At 42.8% G+C, this 18,761-nt stretch overlaps 1 protein-coding gene across 1 annotated transcript in view; it reads left to right on the top strand.

Annotated features, from left to right (window-relative positions):
* Positions 1 to 18,761, top strand: part of ATP10B (ATPase phospholipid transporting 10B (putative)) — a 398,242-nt gene that overhangs the window by 363,351 nt on the left and 16,130 nt on the right. The window contains exons 12-18 of the mRNA XM_088475032.1: positions 4,877 to 5,068; positions 7,144 to 7,717; positions 8,352 to 8,458; positions 9,495 to 9,621; positions 10,719 to 10,903; positions 15,771 to 16,083; positions 18,387 to 18,463. Coding sequence (XP_088331158.1) covers positions 4,877 to 5,068; positions 7,144 to 7,717; positions 8,352 to 8,458; positions 9,495 to 9,621; positions 10,719 to 10,903; positions 15,771 to 16,083; positions 18,387 to 18,463 — 1,575 coding nt within the window. The remainder of the gene's footprint in view (positions 1 to 4,876; positions 5,069 to 7,143; positions 7,718 to 8,351; positions 8,459 to 9,494; positions 9,622 to 10,718; positions 10,904 to 15,770; positions 16,084 to 18,386; positions 18,464 to 18,761) is intronic.

Below are 18,761 nucleotides of genomic sequence, written 5' to 3'. Positions count from 1 at the left end.
TAGACTTTTTGGTGCCCCGTGCCAGAAAGAGCATTGGCGCCCCCCTCATTTTTCAAAGGGACATAATGCACCCAAAAAAGGGCCATGGCTTCCTGGGGAAGGGCCAGGGAAGAGATAGGAGAGGCCAGGAGATGCTGGGGATGAAATAAGAGGAAGCTACAAGCAAGAATATTAAACAGAAGAAATTTGATAGACCCAAACAGCGCCCCATGCCCTGTGGTGCCCAGTGCGATGGCACCGGCCGCACTACCCTAGCTATGGCCCTGTGTGCTGGCCACAGGATTTCATACAATCTGAATTATGTGGTCACTGTGGTAAGCAGGCAAACCTTCCAGCTTCTGGACCGGAACTCTCTTGGGTTTCCTTTTCCCAGATTATGGACCAAAATGCCTCTGCTTAGTGGCCAGGGTACAGAGCTCAATGTCCTACTAAGCTGGTGTGCTTTTTGTAGTTGATTAAGAGCCTAGGGCAAATATATTGCTTAAATGCTTTGTTATGCTGCCTTTGTTTTCTGAAGATTGTCAGTATAACGGTACTTCACATTACTAGATATGTGTGAAGGTGAGCACATTACATTGTTACCTTCGTAAAGGAAGTGCTCCAATTGGCCCCAGTTGCAGGCTATAGGGGCTAAATTGTAATTCACATGTACTGGTGAGAGCTTTGCCCATCCCCCCTCTCTCCTAATTAGGAAGACTCAGCGGCAGTTGAGTACTGATGGGAGGGGGGGGAGGGAAATTGGCCTATCCCTGATTATGCCTTATTACTAGGAAAGTGTATAACACTGGAATCCTACCAGCTTTTCTTGCTTGTGATTCAGTACCTATTTGAGGCAAAAATGTGCATGTAGATATTGCCAAACTGATCGTTTAGCCAGGGTGCAACAATAATACTGATAGCCCGTGGCCTCCTCTGCTAAGGTCGGACCTGTTAATACAGGGTCCCTTCCTGTGTTCAGACCTTCCTCGTTTATCTTGGAAGGCATGGTTCTTCAGACCTCCGTCTTAAAGAGAAAGGATTGCTGTAATTCAGAGGACAAGAAACCTACCTCTGGCTGCATTTATTACAAAACTTGGCACTCATATGTTCAGCGGGGTGAACTGAGAAAATGTGACCCTAGGATGGTTAGGGTCTCTTGAGTGTTATTTTCATCAGATTGGTTTAGACCGGGGTCTCCATCTGGCCACCCTGAGAGTTCAGGCTCCTGCACTTTCGGTTGGTTTAGCGAAGTATCGTCCCATGGCCTGATGTTAAAACATTTTTTTCAGGGTGTTCTGAGGGTCAGCCTATCCTTTGTCCCCCTGATAGCCCGTGGGGTCTGACATTGGTTTCAGGCTCCTTTATTCGAACTCCTGAAGTCAGTAGACCTAACGTGGTTGACGGTGAAGACCGTTTCTCCTGGCTATCGCTTCGGCTGTAGGGTCTCTGATCTGGCAGCACTTTCCTTCCACTTCCCCGTTTAATAATCCATCGGGATAGAGCGGTACTTTGTACTAGGGTGGGATACCTTCCAATAGGGGTATCCTGATTCCATATAAATGAAGAAATTGTGGTCCCAGCTTTCAGACTACAAGCCTCTCGGTAGGTGAGGCTTCCATTGGGTGGTTGTCCGTGCGCTGCATATTCATGTGGATCGCACCAACAGCATGAGGAAGTCTGATTCCCTTTTTGTACTGTATGACTGTCATAAGCATGGATGGCCAGCCGATAAGCAGACGCATGACAGATGGATTCTTATGACAATTTCTCAGGCCTACATTGTCTGGTGGTGCTGGGTTCAGTAAGGTACATCCACACGGTCAGTGGGACCTTCGTGGGTGGCTTGCTGAGGCGCCTCTGCTGAATAGTTGTGCAGGGCAGCCACATGGTTTTCCGTCCATACTTTTTGTCAAGTTCTATGCATTTGACACTTTTGCCTCTGAGGATGCCTCCTTCGGGCGCAGGATTCTCCTCTCTTCTGAGACACAGGAGCGTTCCCACCCCTAAAGGTTATTACTTTGGGATATCCCCAACGTATTCGCTGTGGACTCCATGGACCCCGAAGAAGAAATGAGTAATTTAAAAAATTAATCAAACAAACAAAAAGCACTGATCCATGGCACTCACCAGAGTAGGGACTTGTAGTAAAGTGGGTCCCTTGTTGGGGGCTGCAAGCTTAAATGCATTGATCAATTCATGAACCAAAACCCCACTATTTATTATTGCTGTTATTATGGTTTAACTTTTTATTTATTTATTTTTTTGTTATTTATTCAGCGGTGTCGTGTTTACTGCATAGTGCGCACACGAAAAAAAGGGAAACTCTCCCTCTAAGCAATTCCAAAGTTCCACAAGAAAAATACAAAGCAAACTTAAAATAATGGTTTCAAAATAGTAATACTAAGCAATGCTTTCCTCCATTCTTTCCACCTGAGCCTACACAGTGGTAATAAGGGAATGCCTTATGTGATGCATGACAAGCGAATGCATAATGCTTCCGCTTGGAAGTACCACTAATTGGATGGGTAGGCAGACGGATTTATATGGGAAGCGAAGCATCGCTGAAAGGTACAAAGCTTCGCTGCTGCTGTAAAAATAATAGCAACACCACTACAAATGGGGATCAGACGTGGTAAAACTGAAAGAAGAAAATATTTTTTATGGTTCTAGAATTCATAGTGCCAGCTTGGGACTTTAAAAGAAAATTATAATTATGATACAAATGTAAAAAGTAAATGAAGAACATTTATTGTACACCTGAGTAACTGTATTTTCACCAGCAAAATGCAAGTAGTCAACTTTGAGCATCTATTTTTGTAACTTTATATTGCATGATCAAGTTCATAATTTAGTATTAAATAATGACATTATTCTGGTCCTTACGAAAAAATGTCTAAGGAAATGTAATCCTTAAGTGAATTTCACAACTTTAATTAACTGGTGTGCTCAGGCCCGCCAAGAGCCGTGGTGGGCCCGGGTAACAGGGGGCTTGGCCTAATCGCGGGAGGTGTGGCCATGCCCCCTTCCCAAATAAAAAAAAATGTTTTGCAGCGAAGCGCACTGGGAGGGGGGGGTGCTCTGAGCCCCCTCAGCCCAGCTCAAAGCCAGGGGGGCACGATCAGTGTGATCGCTTCCCCCCCACTGCCATAGGAGACTGCTGTGGCTGCTGCTCATCAGCCACGAGCAGTCTCCCACTGCAGCTCAGCACACGCTGTGTGCTGGGCTGCTGTGAGGGAGGGAGGGGCGGGCCAGACCCGGGTCCCTCAGGAAGCTCGGGTAATCTGTACCCCCTTCGCCCCCCCCTCTCGACGCCCCTGGGTGTGCTAATGCCTTCCTTTGACATTGACTGAAGGCTTTGCCAGGCTCGTTGAGACATTAGAAACCGGGGAGGCAAGGACACTGGAAGGAACGCCTTAATCACGTGAGTGAAGGGTATGTGTGGTAAAGCTCCACTGCACTCCTGGGCCCGAGTCCAGTTACTTTGCACCAGTCCCCACCCCCTTCCCCCTTTCAGTGCAGCTGGGCATTGTTTTATGTCTCTGACTTTCTATTTTGCTTTTTTCACCAAAATCTATTCCAGAGTTTCCAAACTCCACCATTACAAGTTGAGGTTTTGTTTGAGCACTGGTGACTTACAGATATGCCGAGCTATATACTTGCCACTGGCGTGGCAAATCGCGCCACGCGTGGCCCGAGACGCACGCCCATGAATATGCGTACACGATCGCGCCTCCATAGGAATGCATGGTGCAATCGCAATGCGCACCATAGCATACCGTAGCATATGCAGGTGCTTGGAGTCGCATGGCGCGATGCGTGCACACGTTTGTGGCGCGATCAGCCACAATGTAACTGGGCGCATCTGTAATTGGTACCATAGTCAATATGATTTAGCCATCTGGATTCAAGCATGGATATCCTTAAAACCTGGACTGTAATGACAGAGTATGGGAGATTCCGTTCTAGGCAGAGTTTTTCTGTTTCTTGACCTTGGTTTAATCTCAGTCGCAGCCGTTTCCTGTGCTTTTAGTAAAACTGAGTAGCTTTATATAGTATTCAAGGGTGTTCATAAAACAATTCTGCTTTGATGACCTAAAGGTTTGGTGAAAGCACAGAAAAGAAAAACAATGTATTTAGTAGCAATAATAATATTTCTTACTGTGCGAAGGGTATACGCATATATCTGTTGGGAGACAACGCCGTGTGACACTGCTTTTTGCAAGGTAAACAATTTGTATTGCTGCTTATTAGATCACAAAAAAGATGTTTACTGGTACAGGTTATGCTGAAAACATGAAAACAAAAGCGCCATAAACTCCCTAATATATCAAACCGAGAGAATATTTGCGTTAAAACTCATCGACAACAATGGCGCAACCACACTGACACAAGAGTAAAAACAACATTATTCTCACACTGCAAATTGGCTGATTTTCCCAATACTAGATGAGATGGTGTCATCCGTTTTAATTATCAAATTTATAAAAATAACATCTGTTCTAAAAACAAACCACGAAGCTGGACACATTCCAGCGAGCGAGTAATGGAATCTACTCCATCCAGATGCCAGCTACAGGACAAATGCTCCTAATTGGGATAGAGTCAGATTGAAAAAGATGAACACCGAAAACAAGGAAGCCGCGCTCTATTAGAGTTTTAAGACTCAACAATACCAGTTTTCCCAGCAGTACGTTGTGCGTGTGCTGTTCCTCTGCGTAGCTGATTATTTTAATAGTATGAGCAGATCATTTCTTTTCACGGTGAGACATGTTGATGGTTCCATTGAGGGTGATAAAAGGTCTCTGATTGTTTACATTAGTTGAAATGTACCGTTGTATAAAGGCAGTTGATAAGGATAAAAAAAAAATTAATTGGTATTTTATTTTTTCTGTTTCAGGAAAAAGACGTGACCCCAGATCAGATGCTGTTAAAGAAGGTCAGAGAAGCATCGGTCCAAATTGAAACTCTATCTTCATTTACGTCGCAAAGCAGCAGGAGGTCTTCCAGTTCTCCTTATATCGATTTCTTCCTGGCTCTAGCCATTTGCAATACAGTCGTGGTCTCCACAGCAACTGAGCCCAGGCAGAGGGTAAGCCCAATAGACGTTTTAGTTTATTACACTTAAATCCTCCTTATATCTGCTCTCCTCTGTGACCAGAACACTGAGATCCAACCAAAATGTCATTTTCCTTGAGATCAATGTAAAGAACATCTTTACTGATTAGATTAAAAACAAATACCTGGAATTAGTCTCTAAGCTAGAGGATTCCTGATGCTGAAACAGATGCCATATTATGTTTTTGTGGCATGCCAAAATTAAAATATACATTTTGGTTAGGGGATAAGGGCACCATTCGGAGTTGCAATCCTGCGTGCACTGAACTAAATGTGGATGCTCAGTTGCGCACATTTAGACGACCGCACTGACCCCATCCATATACCTGTTAAAAAAAAAGGGGCTGTCATCTTTGCCTGCGTGCATTTGCAGCATCCTGGTGCTAGAGATGGGTCTGAAATCAGGCAGATTTCCGAGTACACATAACTCAGCATACCCTGCAATTCTGTCTACCAAACCTCGTTGTGCCCTTCCTTGCCCATGGGAAAACGATCAGTTACGCAAATACAGCCGCATGTGGCAAAGTGACTGAGAAGAGTATGACTCAGGATTTCCTGAAGATGCTTACACACAGCAAAGGAGCGTACACGGTGCCAAAAATTGCAAGAGCCATCAGCAAAACGAACTTGTGTGCAACTCTGAATTGTCTCGTTAGTGAGTGTGTTTTTAAATGCCAGCTTAAATCACCGGTAAATAGTTTCATTTAAAATTAAAATACGTTTTACCCACAAATACGCAATCTGTTTTCCATAAAAATGATCGCATTAAATATGTGATACTCATATGCAAGGAGGGATTGCGGGTACTAATTACACGTAAGTAGGATTGTCTGGGTGGCCCACACAGGCAACCGATCCAAAGCAAGAACCCTCCCTTCCTTCGGCAAAGTGGGTGCGCGTACACTATTCTCATTGAATGGTTTTTAGACTGGGCATGGTCAAGCCCCATATTTGTTCCCACCCCTCACTAGTACCAGTGCCCAGGAAATGTCTCCGTGGCCTTGCTCAAATGAACTCAGATCATACAGTCAAAAGATCAGCAACTTCTATGACCCAGATACACTGCTTGAGATTACTGCCATGTTCAAATCCATTTGGCTTATTAATATATATTCCATCTGAATGATGTGCTGTATTTTGCATCTATTGTCTTATTTTAAAACCCCTTTTTTTATATGCCCTCCCTCCACACATCTCCTATGTTTCATTTTCTAGTATCAATTGTACAATCTTTCTTCTAACTAGAAATACACAGGTTCATTAAGTTCATAATGTCTAAGGAGCATATTTACTAAAGTGTGCGTTTTTGGAAGTGGAGTTGTTGCCAATAGCAACCAATCAGATTCTAGCTATTATCTTCTAGAAGGTGCTAGATACATAATAAGTAGAATTTGATTGGTTGCTATGGGCAACATCTCCACTTCTAAAAACTCTCACTTTAGTAAATCTACCCTAAACTGTTTATAGGTAAATCCATGCAATACAAGTCCTATAATGGACATGTCCGCTAAATACTAAACCAAAATATGAAAACTGTTGTACTCTCTCTTAGGGCGGAATTCAATTCTCTCCAGCCCCTATCGCGCCCGACGGAGCTATTCTATTCTTGCTCCTGTCGGGCGTGATCAGCTGCCAAGCGCTACATTTCAGCTCGCAGCCCCTGGGGGATGAGAGCTGAAATGTGCGAAAAGTGACATGTTTGGGCGCCCAAACATCACTTTTTGCGATCGCACCCAGCACTTTGGTCAGGTTTAGCTGCTTTACGCTGCTAAACCTGACCTCTATGGGCGCGATCAGCGTGAAATTCTGGCACAATTGAATAGCGGCCCGCGATCTCCTGTCACTTTAGACGGGAGATGCGGGCCGCGAAATCAATTGAATTCCGCCCTTAGAGCTGTTTAGTTTTTGCGTACCAGTCCATTATAGGAGTGTATGGTTATTCCATGACTCGAGACATCATTTGTAGAGTGCAGTCATTGCTCTTTCAGCAAAGTCGAGACCCAAATGTTTTCTGCTACATGAGTTTTAATATCTGCGTGTGCTTTTCAGGTTACAATGGCGCCGCTGCTGAAACCATCAGGCTCATCTTTGGAAAAGGTCCAGCATTTGTTACAACGGATAAAATTATTGAGGCTCAGCCAGTCGACCACCCCATGCAACTCTGACCCTTCAACCCCTTCCAGCTGCAAGAAGAACAAAGTTAGCCCAGATAACATGTCCCACTGTAGCTCGGGTGACCCTGAGAATCAAAGCAATGGGAGAGAGGGCTCAGCAGCAAGCAAAAACAGCAGCGACAACTGCATTGAAGAAATGTTTAACACCGTTGCTCCATTCCATATAGAGGACGAGTTCTGCTATGAAGCAGAAAGCCCAGATGAGGCGGCATTGGTCCATGCTGCAAGAGCGTACAGTTTCACCTTAATGTCCCGCACCCCTGACCAGGTGACCATACGGCTTCCACAGGGAACCATGCTCACCTTTGACCTTCTGTACACCTTGGGCTTTGACTCTGTCAGAAAAAGAATGTCCGTGGTGGTTCGTCACCCAATAACAAGAGAGATCATTGTGTACACCAAAGGAGCTGATTCTGTGATCATGGATTTATTAGATGACCCCGCCAAAGGTAAATTAGTATGCTTATTGATTTGTCTCTGCAAAGTAGTCATTACTTATTTACAGTTTACCACACTTGTGGAAAAGAGTCTAGGGTCAGGTTAACAATGGGGTGAATGGGACTACAGCCTCAAGAATCCACGTAAAATTAGGCCCATCATATTGACGACGTGAGGATGACAAGCTGCCCAGCATTGTCGGCCAGAAATCAGAAGTATTAAAATTGTATTTCTACTTTCCTCACAAAGTGATGCAATGTTTCTTCTTTTACGTAGTAAGGGAGACATTCGGGCTGATAATGTAGGGGTGTACACGCCCACCGGGCACTGACCACTCCCACACAACTTTGGTCACACCCACATGGCACTGGCCACACCTACTCAGCGCTGGTCACACCCCTTTTGCTTCTCACAATAGGCTTTTGATTATTTTTAGTTCCAGGACCCGAAAGTGTATATCATGGCTCTAGATTAGTAACTTTGATGCACACCAGGAATCTAAGTATGCAGAGATATTATAAATTTGGAGTGTCGATGTTGATTGAAAATGGTTACCTGGGCTTTCTATTGCTATTATTACTATTGTAATGTTCCAAATAATACAAGTCCCATAATTCACTATTCTGCTGGTTTCGTGTGTTACAGCTAATATAAGTGAGGAGAAGAAATTACGGAAAATTCAATCAAGAACTCAGAGGCACCTAGATTGGTACGCCAGAGATGGTCTGAGAACATTGTGCATAGCTAAGAAGGTAAGGGACATCTTTTACTTTTTCCTCCTCGTCGATAATTAAGGTGCATCTTGGTCATGATTAACCTTAAAAACAGCATTTCCTAATCATATTGGCCAATATGATTGTTACTACAATACAGTGTTTAACTAAGCAGCATTATGAAGTTGAAACATAAAATATATATATTTTTTTCTTCTTACCTTGGACAAAAACATTTTACTGGCAAAGTGCAACTAAAAGGTTGCGAAATGCATCGCACTTAAAATATAGGTTGAGGAACTCCACCAGAACAGAGCTTATCCAAAGTTCAAGTGTTTCGTGGACACAATGTCCATCCACAAAGCAATTATGCCACTAAAGGGGCCTATCCATTACCCGACTTATGAACAATCCGACCAAAACCAGGTTTTGGTCGCATTGTTCAGAGTCTGATAATGGCTATCCGGCAAGGCCCTGCGATGCGCGAGCATGCTGGATCCTTGCCGACCCCGACTGTCTACTGAACATACCCATCAACCTGACGACACTCGTCTGGTTCGGCATGTTCAGGGATAGGTAGGTCGGGCTCTGCACTGAATGACGATCAGTGAACGCCATTCAGTGCCGTTCAGACCTTCAGGTCGCGTAGTGTATAGGCCCCTTAAATCTTCATTCTCTGAACCATTTTTTGTCCCAGAAGTCTTGCTCAGCATTTTTGCGTTGCAAAATGAGTTGCATTGATGTGCCTATGGAGCATTATTTTAGCAAGGGATGCCCTCCCTCCACACATCTCCTATCGTCTGCAGCAAGTTTTTGATGCCCCATAATGTTATCATCAAACCTGTGTAGTTTAGCGTTAATGTAGGCGCTTTATGAATGACCTATATGCGTGCAGTAGACTTCCTGGAAAAATGGCTGCCCTTTTGCGTAGATTATTTTCTTATTGCCAATACGATTTAATTGGAAAGTTGCATAATGTAGGAAACAACCGCAGACAGTGTAGGGCGTACTATGTCGAATTGTATTTTCATCCATGTGATTTCTCTATGTACACTTAAACTTTATTACCGTATAGGTATTAAGTGAGGAAGATTTTGAGCGTTGGTCAAATTTCCGTGAGGAAGCTCAGGCGGCCATTGATAATAGGGAAGAGTTACTTTTGCAAACTGCTCAGCTTTTGGAAACCAATCTCACTCTACTCGGTAAGTTGGATATATAAAATGATAATTTGGGATCCTGTTACTTGCAGGTGTTGCTGAGCTCACTGCCATTACTATTTCTAGACGTAGAGAGGAAACAGCTTGTTTGAACCAGAGTGAAGGACTCTTTGGGAGACTTTACCTGCGGACAGGCCACACAGGTGGCAGAATGGCAGGGAAATCGTGTCAGGCCCTTGTTTCATCATTTTAATTACTGGTTTTAAGTACTTTATTTCTACAGGGATTGGGGTCAGCGTGACACTAGGGCTTGGTGCGCTCCCTGCATTCATTCTAGAAACAGTGCAGTGTTTGGCATCACGATTACAGGTGTCTGGAGGGAGATTCCTCCCTCTCCTGCAGCCTTAAACATTAGCTGTAAAAATACTCTGTATGCTAATGTCACAAGCTATTTACAGAAGAGAAAACACCACTGACGAGCTTTATAGGTGAAATACCAGTTTGTTACGCCTCTCCCTATTGTGGTATTCCGGTAATTAATGATGTGTCTAAATGTTATCGACGTGTCACGCGAGAACTTGAACCTCTTTGTGTCCTTACTTAAGACTATCGACTGTCTTCAATTTTGGGACTCCCCACTTTAACACTGTCATTTGGATCAATTCGACTCGGAACCCTAGTGTCCTGAACTGGGACCCTATTTTACTATAATTACAAGCACTAGGGAATAAGCCATAAGCACATCCACAATATGTATACAGCAGGCAGGTCTAAAGGGGTTAATGGCTAATCCCTCCATCATTAAAAATTCAGTGGGGACATATCCTTCTATATATACACTTGCCTCTTTCTGCATCAGTAGCAACCATCCACTGGGTGACACCCGGCGCAGTCAGTAGGGTAGTGTGAGTGGCAGGACAGTTACTTATCTGGGTGGACTGTCACCTTGTCTCAACAGAAGCTCTGCCCCAAAGGCTGGGAGCATTGACATCTGTATCCCACTCACCCACCATGGCAAAGCAAGGGTCTTTTTAGAAAAGGGGTGTGGAGGAGGGCATAAAAGTGATAGTCCTGCCCCCTTTATGTGTGCATGCTGTTAGGACAGTATCTATAATCACTATTTCGTTCTTACAATCCACAAGGTGCAACAGGCATAGAGGATCGTCTGCAAGATGGAGTGCCAGACACCATTGCCGCCTTAAGAGAAGCTGGTATAAACGTCTGGGTGCTGACTGGTGACAAACAGGAAACTGCCATTAACATTGCCTACTCCTGCCAACTTCTAGACCAGAATGATATGGTTTTTACAATCAATACCGAGAGCAAGGTATGTACAACGCCTCTCATAGTTTGCATAATATTTTTATGAACCTCGTTAACCGATTATCCTTCTTTAAAGTGATAGAGGGCCACACTGCTTGTACAGCGCATGACTAGGGTCACATAGGCCTATTTTGAGCAGGGGAGGAGCTGTGGCCAGTGCTGTGTGGGTGTGACCAGTGCTGTGTGGGTGTGACACTCCCTATACTTTAAGCCCCAATGTCTCCCTAAATACATAAAAAATAGACAAAATTGCATATTGTGATAAAACTAGAAATATAACTTTAATATGGCTAGCTCGGCAGGTGGTCCTAAGCTGCCATGATAATGGGCCTATTTTTGTGTGGAGGCCTGGAGCTGGAGCTCTCTCCGCCCCACTGTTAATCTGGTCCTGACTTGGGTATCCCAAGCAGTGAAATACCATATGAGCTGAGTCTGTAGTTGCCACATTGCACGTCCTGGCTGTAGTTCTGCCACGGTCTGCTACATCATCATGTCAGCGCAAGAGGAAAAAGCACATAGTGGGGTTATGCAATGTAGTATTCCACCCAGGGTGCAGTGTCTCCTGTCCATAACATACTAATAAAAGATAATGTATGAAATATTTTCAGTGAAAAATATAATTGACAGAAGTATATGGCAATAAGTATCAGTTCTTGTAAAACTTGTTTTGTTCATGAGATTAAATAGTTTATCGGCCAAGCAGGATGCATCAGTAGATGTCACATGGTTTTCGTCAGAGCCAAAAGCTTTTGAAGTGCTGCATACCTTTAATGCTTCTGCTAAATGAATTGCCAGCAAAGGTCACTATCGTTGTTTTTTTGTTTGTTGTTTTCATTGTACAACATTGCAAGTTTCGGTTGTAATTTTGTAGCCCTTTTGTAGCACTTGCTTCTTTATGTATTCTATAAAAGGTAGGGATTGCCAGCAACTTGACAGGGCCGTATCTAGGGTGGTGCAACATGTGCCATGGCACAGCAGGCCTGTCAATTTTCTGTTTATAATCATTCTCACTTGTTGCCGCCTTGTCTTTTATCCCCGGCATTTCCTGGCCACCCTTATGTCCTCCGTGGCCGACTACCCCTCTAACTGGCCACCTCCCCAGGAACATTCAGTCACAGCCTCTTTTTATTTAACGCACACATTTCAAAATACTGTCATACCCGGGATCCGAACCTATCACCTCTGACATGGCAGTCACACCTTACACATGCAGATATCTGACCCACAATTTCTAATGGCAGCCCTGAACACAGCCACTGATTCCCGACCCAGGTGTTACCAGCACACCTTGAGTACCTGCTGCTGGTGAGTTCAGCTGTCGGTGCAGGTTATATACATGGACCTCCCCACCGCTGATATTTGCTGCATATACACTATACGTAGCACTCTTTCTGTATCTTCTGTCGTTGATCTGCACTGCTGGCACCAGGCTTGTGCACGGCTGTTCTGATGGACAAATCCTGCTGCAGGTGCAGCTTCACCAGCGCTCTGCTACTAATTATTGTGTATCATCACTGCAGCCGTTGTATACACACTGCAGCGGACCCCCTCTCTTCTGATCAGCAAAGCCCTCATCCAGGAAATTTGCATCGCTCCGGCAAGTGGGTCCATCCTCCTCCTCCACAGTGCCATCTTCCAAGTCGTATTTGGGAAGATTGCACATGCTCACTGCACTGTCTGTGCGGAGGAGGGGGAACCTGCTTGCCGGAGTGAGGTAAGTATACTTTGGATGCAGGGTGTGCTCCTGGACCCAGGGACCCATCTACACCATATATCCTGCATCCATTGTAAATACACCTATGGCGTAGCAGTAATGTGGACCCGTAATAGTTTAACTTATTTGAGAAAAATAATTTTTCAACACGGTTTATAGATTGTTGCATTCCGTTGTAACTTATGCAAATGACATGTACTGTGTATTTACTTGCATGCCTTGTGACACGATATCTGCATGTTGTACTGTCATCATTTGTTTTTATATCGTTCTCCGCCATTTAGATTAAGCGGTGCATATAAAAATATGCCGTCCTGCAATTGTGTTTTCTAATTTGTTTCCTTTGTTAAATTTAATAACATTTATTAATTGTAACCTAGTGTTTACTTGGCCTGGCTCCATTTTAGTTAAATCACAAATAATTGACAAACCGGTTTCATGTAATGACTGTGTCTGTAGAATATGATACTCTAAGTGATTGCGTTTCAAAGTGTTCCGTACTATTTTATGCGTCACATGACAAATTATATATAACAAACATGTTTGAATGCAATTACGGTAAGTCTAGAAGTCTCGCTTCTATTTTAAAGGGACAGTTCCCTCTCTTTTTTTCATAGTGTCCCTGAAGTAACACTCTGGAGCCCCTCATAATTACCTGGTGGCAGTTGTTGATCACTAGAGAAGAAGCTTGGGGCTTCCGCTGCTGGGGTCTGCAGCTGTGCAGAGCATTTTATGTTATATATTATATGCAGCGGTGCAGAGCATTTTATGTTATATTATATAATATATTATATGCAGCTGTGCAGAGCATTTTGTTATGTTATATTATATATTACAGGTTGAGTCTCCCATATCCAAAATGCTTGGGACCAGGGGTATTTTGGATATCTGAATATTCCGTATTTTGGAATAATTGCATATAATATAATGAAATATCTTGGGAATGGAACCCAAATATACACACAGAATTCATTTATGTGGTATATACACCTTATACACACAGCCTGCAGGTCATTTTATACAATATTTTTAATAATTTTGTGGCTCAAACAAAGTTTGTGTACATACATGAAATTAATTTGTTTCATATCCACTTTATACACACAGCCTGAAGGTTATTTTATACTATATTTTTAATAATTTGGTGCCTAAAACAAAGTTTGTGTACATTGAACCATCAAAAAGCAAAAGTTTCATTATCTCAGTTGTGCTAAAAATATTCCGTATTTCGGGAATATTTGGATATGGGAGACTCAACCTGTATTTGCAGCTGTGCAGAGCATTTTATATTATATTATATATTGTATGCAGCTGTGCAGAGCATTTTATATTATATATTGTATGCAGCTGTGCAGAGCATTTTATATTATATTGTATATTGTATGCAGCTGTGCAGAGCATTTTATGTTATATATTATATGCAGCTGTGCAGAGCATTATATGTTATATATTATATGCAGCTGTGCAGAGCATTTTGTTATGTTATATTATATATTACAGGTATATGCAGCTGTGCAGAGCATTTTATGTTATAAATGAAAGGTTTGTAATGAATGCAGCAACTGTCCAAAATAAAATGTAATTGTGTCTTTTGAATCCGATGCTGCATTCATTACAGACTGCCAGCCCAGACAGATATGGATTACCTCTCCAGACATGGACAGGTGATCCGAATCCTCCTAACACTGGCTTCAACATATCCACTTCTAATAACCCGCACTATAGTAAATAATATACCCCCTAATGTTAAACATTGTCTCTTAGAAAGGGTGTTTTAAAATGTCTGAGCTAAAGTAGAGATTTGTTGAAGAAAAGAATTAACCTGGCCAGTTATCAGATAAGGCCAAGAGTTATACAGCCCTGAAATGCAGTGAAAACAGTCTGTGTATTGCGGCCTTGGTGGATCAGTCCAAATCCCACCTTCATTTGGCCACTGATCTTGATCTTAGTAAAAGTAGTCTGTCACAGACTGTGCTATTAGAGAGGCTTGTAACAAATACTTCCTCCTCCTTGTACGATGTCGGTTTAGTGAAAGATAAAAGGATTGTGCTGAGAACGCCAAAGGATCACATTCTTTAACCTGTTTGCAAGGCTCCCTGTACTGTTTGGCAAGCGTCACAGACACAGCAGCTTGGCTCTGCTGCAACGGGCAACCTTAAACAAACAGCAATCCCTAGAAGACGCGGAACATACTTGGTGAACTCGGGCGTGCCTCCACTTGTAATATGGCACAATAGAGGCAGCAGCATTTAACCCATTCTCTACTGTTAGATTTTGCGCAATAATGTAACTGCAGTTGATGTGTAATTTCTTAATTTTAATATGGATTTAAGAATGGAAGAGACTTAAAAAAAAACTATATATATATATATATATATATATATATATATATATATATATACTGTAGACGGTTGCCAAGTTGTCTCCAAACAAGTGTAACAAAAAAACAATTTCAGCAAGTTAATATGCAAATAAGACGTTAGTGTGTTAAATGTTTAGTAATTTTGGGGTCTATGTAGAACATGACGCGGCTACTGAAAAATATCGCTATATATCGCATCACATCAATGCAATATATAGTAGTGATTTGTAGTCATTCATGTACACTTACCTGTCCGGCATCTTCATGCGGTAACTGGCCCCTCTGCGATCCCTGGGAGCAGTGAGAAGACACATATCCAGGGCCCGATATGCCTACTTCTCACTGTGCATGCATCGGCGTCTGAGAGCAGCAGGTAACGTCAGACCTGCTGTAATGGATACTGGGGCAGAGCCAGTGCCGGGCAGAGAGCAGACAAGTTTTCAACTTCCCTGCTTTTTTCATCTCGCAGCATAGATTACGCCATCCTGAGATGGCGTAATCTGTACACGGCAGAGGAATAGAAATCTGAGCCTTCCGTTCTTCTATGAATTGCACTCGCCGTACAAAAGTATAGTGATGCCATTCATCCACGGAGCAGGGGTGCCGCTGGAGAAGTGATGAACTTCTCCATGGAAACCCGCTCTGTGAATAGCTGTAAGCAGCAGAGAAAAGCCCTGTTTACTGCAAAACAGGGCTTTTCCATGCTTTATGAATAGACCTCTTTATTCTCGGTGCATGATGTGATCCCTTAGTTATTAATAAGGACTAGTAGCAGCTCTCTCTTGTGCCTTACAGGAAACCTGTGAGTCTATCCTGGACTGCGCTCTGGAGGAAGTGAAAAAGTTTTACCCTGAGAAAAAGAAGAAACGTTTCTTCCAGAGACAGAGGACAGAAGCTGACCCTGAGGCAGAGATGCCTCCCCCTCAAGTTGGACTGGTGATTGATGGGAGAACATTAACTGTGGTCTTTCAAGGTGGTTTGGAGGCCAAATTTCTGGAGCTGAGCAAGTACTGTCGTTCGGTCTTGTGCTGCCGTGCCACGCCTCTGCAAAAGAGTCTGGTTGTCAAACTAGTACGGTACAAATTAAACGTCATGACGCTTTCCATAGGTACATTTTTGTTTGTTAAATAGAAACTTTTTAACTACATTCAGAGTTTCCAGGAGCATTTATGATATTATTCTGTGTAGCCATAATTCCTGTCCATGTATTGCAGTGGTAAAAGTTATTAGGAATTATTATTAATAATAATAATAATATTATTATATTATTATTATTACTCTGTTCACATGTGAAACCATGTAGTAAATTTACCAAGGTGGGAGTTCTATTAAGAAGTGATGTTGCCGATAGCAACCAATCAGATTCCAGGTATTATCTTCTAGAAGGTGCTAGAGAAATGAGTAGAATCTACTGTACCAAGGCGAATCTGATTGGTTGCTATGGGCAACATCACTTCTTAAATAGAACTCCCATCTTAGTAAATTGACCCCCATGTGTCACCATTACAATAGTGATCAAGCTGAGATTTAAAGGGAAACTCCTGTCAGAAGACTGGTAAATTATCACCTCAATTGCTGGTAAATTATCACCTCAATTGCTGGTTAATCATCCGGATTGCCCTGTTTGATTCCCCATTTTCTCATGAATGCTGCTTTTTATGTGACCCAGTCACAGTGACTTTTCTATTCATTCATACATGGACTATGGATTCCACTAGACTGAGTTGATTGATCTAGTTTTTTTATCAATATCAGGATTGGTATAATTTATTACATACTCGTTCCACTGTCCTGATTTTTATATGTTGCATTTTTATGTTATGATTGTTACTATTAAATACTGCATACCAAGAACCAAGCCGTATTGAATTTCAATTAGGAGAGCTTTTTATAATTTATCTCTCTTTTACCAATGTTATTACCTCATTTCATACATTTAATGTGATTGCCATATCATTGTTTCAGTATTATCTGCTATTTATTTAGTGTATATTTAGACATCAGCGCTGTTCAATCCATTTTCTCCAAACTCCTGTCAGAAGCCTATTTGTAATTGAACCTTCCTCCCCCCCTACACTAGATGTATGTACAATCATCCATTACTGCTGGATTGGAGTGAGTACCTCACAACTAGTGAGTGCCTGGACTGAGTATGAGACTTCTGCCATACTGTTTAGCATGATCAGTTATTGTCTGCCTGGAGTTCTTCATTAAGGCAATGGTTAGATTATTTCCATATACTGTACACAAAAATATTTAAAAATAAGGACAACATAAAACAGGAAAGTTATGCCGTTTACCATGCCAAAATAATTTTTTGTGTTTATGTTTGCATTTAATTTGACAAACTGCAATTAAATTAACAATTGCGCAGCATAGGGTTGAGCAGTGCAAAAGCACCCACAGACTGGCGTTGTGCCTTGATTTGTGCACGTGTGCATCGACCTACAGAGGAACATACCGGCAGTTGTGGGGAAGCAGCAGTTTGCACAGGCGGAAAGGAGAAGTTGAGTGCAGTAAAGGCGTTCCTAGCAAAGTAGGCATATCTGGGCACTCCATTTCAAGTAGTTCCATTGGAGTTATTTATCAAACCTCAGAGATAAAATTGTGAGAGATAAAGTACCAACCAATCAGCTTCTAACTTACATTTTACAGGTTGTGTTTGAAAAATAACATGAGCTGATTGGTTGGTACATTATGTAATGAGGACAGTGCCCATGATCAATATATAAATTAATTATACGACATATGCTGTGTGAGACTAAACAGCTTATATATATATATATATATATATCCCGACTGCCAGCATCCCGAAGGTAAGTATCTGGGGTTAGAGGAGGTTTAGGGTTAGGCACTAAGGGGGGAGGGTTAGGTTTAGGGGGAGGGGAGGGGGAGGTTAGGAATAGGCACTAGGGGGGTAGGTTAGGGTTAAGCATCGGGAAAGGAGGGTTAGGGTTAGTGGTAGTATACTTGCCTACCACTGTTGGGATGCCGCTGTCGGTATTCTGGCCAGCATCATCCCGACCGCCGGGAGCTCATACCCAACCCATATATATGATTGAACAGGTTGGTTCTAGAGGGTGAGGAAGTTATACATTGAAGTTCACACTTTTGCACAGTGCACATAATCTGCGTATAGCGCAGTACGATCTTTGTGATGCAGTTCCCAATAGCTGCGAGGAGGCATGCATTGCTACTGTATGTGCCATTGACGTGGTCCATTGAGGTGCAATAATGCAAAACCAGTACATTGTGCGGTGCTCCTCAGTGGTGCTACATGAGTGACCTCCAATGTGGCTATTTCTTGTGATCAGTGCAGATTTCTAACTATAGACATGGAAGAAGCTTAAAGTGTTTAAAATACAGGAAGTCACTAGTAAGCATCTAACTCCACAACTATCCTTATTGCAGGTGATGGTGCAAATGATGTTAGCATGATTCAGGCGGCAGACATTGGGATTGGAATCTCCGGTGAAGAAGGCATGCAGGTACATTCCAAAAACACATATCATAGATTCTGACTGTGGTGGTTAATATCTGGTCTGCTCATGTGGGACTTTTGTATGCATTTCAGTGCAAAATGAAAGCTAAGCTGACATGCAAGTGCTACTGTATGTTGCAGCAGTAGGGGCACCTTTATGGTGGGTACACACTACACGATATGCTCCCTGAGCGATATCGTGTAGTGTGTCCCCGGCAGGCTGTGCTCAATGTCGTTCATGACATTGAGCACAGCTGCTGAACGATATCATTAACGATATCGTTCAGCGCCGGGCTCTCTCCCCC

The sequence above is a fragment of the Taudactylus pleione genome, unplaced genomic scaffold (assembly GCF_031769625.1).
Source record: "Taudactylus pleione unplaced genomic scaffold, aTauple2 ptg000161l, whole genome shotgun sequence".
In the NCBI taxonomy this organism is placed as follows: Eukaryota; Metazoa; Chordata; class Amphibia; order Anura; family Myobatrachidae; genus Taudactylus; species Taudactylus pleione.
Note: the sequence above shows the minus strand (reverse complement) of the source record. Positions and strands in the feature narration are given on the sequence as shown.